We start from the raw sequence: 9,077 nt of genomic DNA, 5'->3' as shown, positions 1-9,077 counted from the left end.
GTGTGTGTGTGTGTGTGTGTGTGTGTGTGTACATGCATAAAAATGTAAATAAACAGAGTGAAGGTCAGAACAGGGCACACCGTGACAGTTTATCTAATCCTCATCTCCCTTGGGCCTCACTGATGTTATCACCCGGTTTCCACCAGAGTGAAGCCTCTAACTCGTTCCTGGTTAACAGTATTAAACTGGCTGGGACAAGACCGCTGGTGCATGCACAGATGGACGAGTGCACATCATGGTATTTATGACAGCAATGAGCACACACACAGGCTCTAACTTAATCTATATTATCTGTTATCACCCTGGCTTTGATGCTGAGAAAATGGAGGCCCAGCCAGTCCTGTATTCTGGTCAACACCACACAGCTGCTAAGTAGGCAAATCCTCCAGGCTTTCTGAGCTCTGCTAGCCATTTAATGTGTAGAGAGAGGATCGAGCTGTACTTTGCAAACGGCCTTCTGGATCATTGCACTCTCTTATTCCTCATTAACTCCACCAAATCCTGTGTAATTTAAAAACAATCCAAATTTTCCAAAATCAAACAATTTCAATGTATCATCAGTTGGCAATCATGCCAATTGGGAGCTCTCTGGGACGCCAGCATCTAATTGATTTCACATAAATGCATCTCTTCAACATTCCATTGTCTCAGCTCATTAATTATTTCATTTGGTGCCTCACAGTGAAGACAGAAAGAACTGGTACTCTCACTGCATGGGTTAGATAGAACTACTGATCAGCCTCCAGCAGTCACATGGCCTGGGTTTCTACCCCAAAAAATCTTGATTTCATAAAATCCTACCATTTAATCTCATAAATTAGCAATCAAAATGCCCTGTAAATTTTAATATTGTATTGGCTAAAATCATCATCCTGAAAGAAAGAAAGAAAGAAAGAAAGAAAGAAAGAAAGAAAGAAAGAAAGAAAGAAATTCTCTTCTCCTGACCAAGCATTTTCACTAATTGTAAGGGATGGTTTCCATGGCACTGTAGGCTCTGCTAGCCCTCAACTGGGCCTTCATGCAGTACAAAGCACAGAAGGCAACAGACACAAAGGTTAATGACCCCAGGGAGATGTAGGGAGGACAAAATGGGGGTTTTAGAGTGGGAATCAAAACAGCATCTTTGGAGCCTGGAGACAGCTCTGTGGGTGTTTTTGGTTAAACGTGATGGCCTACGCTCAACTCCCAGGACTCACATGAAAATCTGGGCATGGTGGAGCCTGTTGTAATGTCAGTGCTGGGGAAGCAGACAAAAACAGATCCCTGGGGCTCACTGGCCCAACAGTCCAGCCTACTCATTGTTGAGGTGACCCATTCAGAGACCCTGTTTTCATAAACAAGGTATACAGATTCCAAGGAATGATGCCTGAGGTTGATTCTGGTCTTTCACAGACAAGCACACATATATACATGCACCCTTACACACATACACACACACACACACAGAGCGAGAGCGAGAGAGAGAGAGAGAGAGAGAGAGAGAGAGAGAGAGAGAGAGAGAGAGAGAGAGAGAGAGAGAGAGAGAGAGAGAGAGAGAGAGAGAGAGAGCGCATAACTCTTTGGAGACAGATATATAATGCATTTTTAACCAATCTTAATTTCCAAGCAATATTTTTGTAAAGCCTATATTCATCACTTTTGCTAATAACAGCCATCATTCAAGCTCACCTCTCATCTAGAGGAGACACAGATCAAAACGACCATGTTTATTTGTGTCTGTCTGCTGCTAAGCTGGGTGCCTGTCACTGTCTGCAGTTCCTCAGTATATTTTGCTTACAGCTGCATTGTAATAAGTAAATAGGTGCTTTGGGTTATACGTCCTGTTCATCTCCCTGCTGTTTATGGTCCCCTCGGGCAGTTTGCACAGGCTTTGTTAGTTTAGAAATAACTCCCATGTTTGGCTATTCTCCATTAAATAAAAGACAGTTTCTTTAAAAGAGAGAAAAGAAGGCAGAAGATGTGGCTCAGCTGGTAGAGTGCTTGCCTAGCATGCTTGAGGCCCTGGGTTTAATCCACAGCACTGAGTAGATGTGGTGGCTTATGGAAGCAATTCCTCAGTGAATTCAAGGCCAGTCTGATCTGCAGAGCAAGTTCTAGGACAGCCAGGGATACCTAGAGAGACCCTGTCTCTAAACAAACAAACAAAAAACACAAATGAACAAACAAAATACGCACAACTAGATCCTAGAACACATTCCTGCTTCTAAGGTTGTAAAACTCAAGCTATGTGCTATGCTGGATCTGGCCTCACCACGGACTAATGACGGGTGTGCTCTCCTTTCCTTTTGAACATAAGTGCTCATGATGACCTCATTTCTGCCTTAACACAGCATGTTGGAGTGTCACGAGGGCATATGAACAGTCTTTTAAGCCCATGTGTTTCCAAAGCAAGAGAAGCTCGCATGCAGGTCCAGGCAGTGAGCCTTTTACGCCATGAATTCGATTGCATTTCAAGGAATGCAAGAATTTGTATTTTGCATGTGGAAGAGAATGACTTGCTGTGGTCAGAAAGTGGTCTGTGGTATATCATTTCCAAAGATGGCAACCAACTGGTCCACTCAGTTCTTGGATGTGTCTCCTCTTATCTTGTGTCTGTATGACTTGTTTAAGCCAATGAATGATGGATACAGTAATCTGGAATGCCAGGCTCCAGGTTAACAAGCCTCTGAGCTTCTCTTCTTTTTCTTTTCTGGATCCAACCACAATATAGAGAACTCAAGTCCATTTACAGACTTCTAAGAGAGACCAGTGAGCGAGCCAGCCTCTCCACATATTCCATCCCTCCAGTGAGATGCTGACCATATTCCATTCATTCTGGATCCTCTGGTCCCGGTAATCCATCCCCCAGTAACTACAGAAATTACTGGCTGTGAAACCCTACCCCAAACCAGAAATAAGTAAATTATCTTTGTTTTTCTAGTCACTAAATTGTGGGTGACTGATAATGTAACAGTAAAACACAAAACACACGCTTAGGTGGTTGAAGTAGGGAACACAGTGAACACAACGTAATTTATAAATTTACTCAAAGATTTTAGTATGACCATTGTAATTTTGGTTTGTTTCTACTTATTTTCTGATAACCGTTACTTAAAATAGTCAAGTGGTATAATTTGATGAATAACAGATTTCAGGACAGCAATATACAGTGATGATAAGTTCTGCCAACATGATTTGTATCCTAAGCAACAAAACTAATTGACCCATGATTTATGATAAATAAAGGACATTTAAATATGGTCCAATGGTCATATACATGGATAGGAGCTCAATGCAAACCACCATGGTTTTACCAATTATAAATAAAAAGATATTAAAAATTACAAGGATCCATTTTTACTCCAGACTATTTAATTCAGAAATTATTTTTTTCTTATCCACCCAAAAATGACAGAGTCAAAAATACACAATGGGCCTGGGACGTTTGACTTCACTATTTAAAAAAGTTAACTCAGAGGCCTTGAAGGAGAGTTGTGTGACATACTTTGACCAAATACATGTCTCAGCAGGCAGGTAGATGTGTAAGCCTACATACTACATGTAGCAGAATTCTAGGCTGTGTGTTGAAAGGTGCTAGTTATGTGGGTGGTATCCTCAAACCCATGCTGTTTGGCAGCACTGTAAAGAGAGCCTCTTGTAGACAAAGATGAAACATGATTTTGCCCTGAGAAAAACTGGAGTGCTTATAGTTACTGAATGATACATGGTTAGCAATGGAACATCTGTCCAAATGTATAAACACATAACTGTTCATGATCTCTGGGGGAAGGTGGAGTTTGAAAGCTGAGCTGCTCTGGTCATGTGGAGGGTAAAGGCAGCAAGAAGTGTAAAATGCACATAAAATATCACAGTCATAGAGGATATGGCTTACCTGACATGCTGATGGGTGGGTGTGGTTAAGGTCCCAATGGGAAGACACTATGTCAACCGATTTCTTGGCCATGTTGAGTAAGTTCATCCAGCCGTGGAAAAGCGGCAGGTGAAACGGGGCATCTTCAGAGTAGTTAAGGCCTTCAGGAATGTTCTCCACAAGGGCGATTCTTAGAAAAGGTTTCGAAAGACAAACAAGCAAAAGCTAGTTAGATTTGAAGCCACTGGTCTTTCTTCACACATGCATACAGAGAAACATGAAGAGTGTTCCTTCAGTTTTCCAATTATATTTTTTCTAGCAATTTATGTTTGTCTACCAAAGGCCTCTCTCATATTCCCTGCCCTAACCTGGGGTGTTTTGAAAATTGATGCTGTTTCTCCTTAGCACTCACTCATATCTCAGAAAAATCTAGTATAGCCACTGATGTTGTTTTTAAATTAACCTTGAAAATGAAAATACACCAAGGTTTCCTATAAAAGTATTTTCTTCAGAAAGATATTCCTACTGTTTCTCCTGGAAAAATCAAATTTTTAAATAAGATATTACTTCCAGAATCTGTTTGAGAGCATGAATTACAATTTTCATATCTGCAGTGTCCTATACAATGATGGATATATACTGGAATTCAATAAATGTAGTTATTATGGCTTAACACTTCTATGGTTGCTTCCAAGCTCAACGAGAAAAGCAACACTAAAAAGAAAGTTATAAACTTCCTGGCTCAGGCTTCACTGAAGTCAGAGATAAAGAATATGTAAAATGATGGTAATAACCACAGCTTAGACAAATGCCAATCAACAGCAACCAAACAATCTTTCTACTTTCATATTTTTAATATAATGGGAACATGGCTACCGTGGGCACTTGTGTTTGACATTGCCATTCAAACTACTTTTCCCACTACTGATTTAGATGGCAAATAGACTCGTTTCTGTTATTTTTGAGATTGCATTTTAATAACTATTTTCCCTCCCTTTCCTTCCTCCAAACCCTCTCATATAGCCCGCCCCACTCTCCTTCAATCCACAGTCCCCTTTTTCATTGTAATTGCAGACACACAGCATCTTAATGGAAGGATGAATAATTTGTTTCCAGTTTACTAAATGCATATTCTTCTATAAATGGAGAAATCCCCAACCTCATGAAATCATGTGTTAAGTGTTTCCAGAACAATGATCTGTCTTATTCACGGTTGAATATTCAGAGACAGGTGCACAGTTGGGGGCCGGGATGGAGCTCAGTGGTGGATCATGTACTTGTTGTGCATGAGGCCATGGGTTTGATTTGAGCATCACACATACACACACACACACACACACACACACACACACACACAAACACACACACACACACACGCACGCACCCCTTTACCACACAACCAGATTCAATAAATAATTATCAAATGATAACTTTTATCTCTCAATGCATAATTCATCATTTCTTAGTAAAAATTTTAACTGCTATTCTTTTTGAGACTTCATTTATCCATATTAAGAAATAAAAGAACGTTGCTAACAAAATGGTCTTGTATAATTGATGAAACTAGACTATTGGAGCTAGACTGAGGTTTGGGTATGTGGCCTAAGACTTACTCAGTGTTGAAGTGCAATCATTCTACTTCTACCTATGAATTCACTAATGCTTGTTGATTTCCCAATAGGGAAGGACAGTCAAGTCATACATGGAACACAGAAGTGACTAAAAGTTCTTCTTGCCTCCCAGAAACTTAAGATCTAGTGTCCCAGACACCCTGACTTCAATAGGAGGCACACTGCAGTGAAAGACAAGACATGGGCAAAATGGATGATTGGAACTTAGGCAGAGAGGAAAACTAATTCTGGTTAGGGACATCTGGAACTGGAGGAGGCTGGACCTGACATGAATCTGAGGCTGGACAGAGTAAGCCAGATGATGTTCAGGGTCAAGGGAAAGGTTTGGTATATCTGGACATTTGTGAGTTGGTGAGCCCAGAAGCAAGTGAGGTAGGAGAGTGTGAGAGCAGAGTAAATTTAAGGGCTCTGTCCAATTTCAACTTCTTTTCTAGAGGCTCCCCACAAACAGAATGGACACATTTCTCCACTCTGCCTGCCGCTTGGCAGCGCCACAGGACTCAGATACCTGGTCTGAGGTTTTTAACCACAGTTGCACTGTTTCTTCTTCCCTGATCTTCCCTCTGGACTCTGACACAGCAAGTGCACCCCTCAAATCCCAATTCCTATACCGGCCATTGAGTGACCATAATAAACCTTCTGATTTCCCAAAAATCATTTCTCTTTAGGCTTTCTTATTTTCACAACATGGGTGACATTTCCTTTTCTTTAGTCCTCATGGTGAATGGTTCTTCCCCTGTCATCCTGCACGTCACTCTAAAACAATCCCATGTCCAAGGCTGTGTTCCTGGATGGTGTGTGTGTGTGTGTGTGTGTGTGTGTGTGTGTGTGTGTGTGTGTGTAAAGCAAGGAACACGCTCCAGGCTTGAACACGGTCCAGGCTTGCATCCCCAGTACATACTGCTCATAAGGTGCCCAAAGAATCAGTGTACTTCTTTCACTAAAATCTAAACTGTAAAGATGGGGGTTAAGTCAGTTAAAGACAACAAGGAACTTGGAAAAGAGGTAAAATGGGACCTGACATGGTTATGAAGGTAGAAAAGATGAAGAGAAAATCTCCCTAAAGTCTGATGTAAAAGAAATGCCTGTTTTTCTGGTTGGTGGGATGTGAAACAGAGGAGAAGATTCAGAGGGGACCACTGAGGAAGGAAGCCAAGCCAGGCTCAGGAGAAATGAGTGTTTGGGAAGTGTAGGCGAGAGAGGGTTAAATGTTATCTACTCCCAAACGCACAGAGGCAGTAGACAGTGGCTGAAGGTAGATATTTAATTCCAACCGCGTGTGAAGCCCAGTTATCTGCTAGTGGAAGCTGGACACAGCGGGAATAAATGACTCTAGAGAATAAGCAGTTTCAGCCCCCTGACAAAAATGTACACATCTCAAGACCTCCCAACAAATGCTAAAGCCTCCCCCATCAAACTGAAGACACGAACGAAGGTGATAGAGTGATGGTGCCACTGGAGACTGCCCCATGCCAAGCCACTCTCTCTACGGCGCCAGGCGGCCTCTACTGGGCCTATAAATGAGTCAGGATACCTCATCTCCTGTGGAAACCACGGCGTTTTTCTCTTTGAATCTTCAGCTAGAATTCATGGCTAATCTATGGACTTGGATTTTTGACATTTTTATTTTCCTTAATCTTTGATTATAATTTAGCATTCTCTTCATGTATGAACACAGGAAACAAATCAGAGAAATTTTAGCAGAATCTTTTATTTGGACAGTATTAAGAATTTTCATAACTTTAAATCCCTGCACTGGGAAGCAGAATCAGGTGGACCTATGAGTTCAAGGACAGAGAGAGCTGTATATCAAGAGACTGTCTAAATTTTTATTTTATTTATTCATTTTTTATATCTGGGTTTTTTTTCTATTTCCCGCAAAAGAAGGGCAGAGAGATTGGAAGAGGCAGAGGGAGTGGATCTCTGTAGGAAAACATAGTTATTGGCTATGGCAGTGCAGTTATACACAGGCACTCACAAAGACTGGGACTGTGCTCACAAGACCCACACCAGATCAGACCAGTCAAAACCCCAGCAGGATGAGGGAAGTCTCTGGAGCTCCACCACTAGCTGAGAGAGCCATAGGAAGTTGATGGCCGACGAGAGAACAAGGTCACTTTTCTTCAGGGATGCAGAAGACATCCCCACGCTCTGGTAAACAATCCCACATCCATGAGCATGCAGAAAACTCTAAATAGACTTGGTGGGTTCCAAATTAGATGAGAGGGGGAGAAGATGATGTTGAAGGAAGAGAGAGAGAAGTTGAAGTTGAAAGGAAAATGTGTGTGGGGATACGGGAGGATTTGGAAAGGAAAGAAAAGGAATTGGGGTGGTGACCTAGATCCAAAGACATTATATGCATGTATAAATATTAAATAACTTAAAAATATTTTTTGAGACCATGATGTCATGCACATTACGCTTCACAGTGCAGGAATAAGGAGCATGTGTGCTGAGTGGCTAGTCACATTTCACAAGAAAGCACAGCGTTCTGAGGTGACTGTCTGCTGCGTTTTCTCCAATGTTTCCATGTGGAAAATCCTCAGCCTTCTCAATATCAGGGTTGCTCACAATTGAGACTCCTGGGAAGTTGCTAAGTCTATACCTGTAATAATATGGAGCCTTAGCCAAGCTGTGGTGGCACACGCCTTTAATCCCAGCACTCAAGTGTCAGAGGCAGATGGATCTCTGTGAGTTTGAGGCCAGCCTGGTCTACAAGAGCTAGTTGCAGGAATGCTCCAAAACTACAGAGCAAATCTATCTCAAAAAAACCAAAATAACAATAACAACAATAATAACAATATAACAACAATAATGATATGGATCCTTATTTGTCATGGTCAATGGGGAGAAAACAGATACTGTAAATTCAAGAACAATAGACCAATAAATTCTATGTCCCATGAACTTCCCAAAGGCAGTTTGTCTTGACAACATGGCAACCTCAGATTACTCTCAGAGTAATACAGATATTGAACCTGTAGCTTTCAGATATGAAAACAGGTCACATTTGTATCTCCCATTTAGGAAAAAACAAACAAATAAACAATAATAAAACAAACAACAACAAAAAGAAGCTGGTACTAGTTCTGACCTGAGGAAGGGATTATTTATGACTGAAATGTTAAATTTTAATTCTCTAAAAACATCAATTTTAACTCAACTACAGATAATTTACATCTGAACAACATTAATAATCTGTGATATCATCTCTAGCATGAGGGTGCTGTGTTCCAGGAAGTAAAGATGCATCCCCACTTGTTAGACTATCCTGGCACCACACCCACAGTGTACCATGTCACAGGACTTTAGCCAATAAGGGCTTTTAAGGATGCAGGTTCTGAAGAACGAGTCAAGCCTGTAATGCAGATGGCCACTCCTTTGTCATACCTTAAAGTAGCTCCTGCACAAGTATCAAAGATGCCACATGCAATGATCCTTAAAGAGTAGTGGAAGGGGGAAAGAAGAGGTGGGGAGGAAAAGGAGGTGGGGGAGGAAGAAGAGATGGGAGAGGAAGAAGAGGTGGGGGAGGAAGAAGAAGTGGAGGAGGAAGAAGAAGTGGAGGAGGAAGAAGAGGTGGGGGAGGAAGAAGAGAT

General features: G+C 41.4%; 1 protein-coding gene across 2 annotated transcripts in view; it reads right to left on the bottom strand.

Moving 5' to 3' along the window:
• Window positions 1-9,077, bottom strand: part of Pld5 (phospholipase D family member 5) — a 331,193-nt gene that overhangs the window by 142,066 nt on the left and 180,050 nt on the right. For both annotated transcript variants that reach the window (XM_026780019.1, XM_026780020.1), the window contains one exon: window positions 3,872-4,040. In XM_026780019.1, the coding sequence (XP_026635820.1) occupies window positions 3,872-4,040 (169 nt within the window). The remainder of the gene's footprint in view (window positions 1-3,871; window positions 4,041-9,077) is intronic.

This window comes from Microtus ochrogaster, chromosome 6, assembly GCF_000317375.1.
Source record: "Microtus ochrogaster isolate Prairie Vole_2 chromosome 6, MicOch1.0, whole genome shotgun sequence".
NCBI classification, from domain to species: domain Eukaryota; kingdom Metazoa; phylum Chordata; class Mammalia; order Rodentia; family Cricetidae; genus Microtus; species Microtus ochrogaster.
Note: the sequence above shows the minus strand (reverse complement) of the source record. Positions and strands in the feature narration are given on the sequence as shown.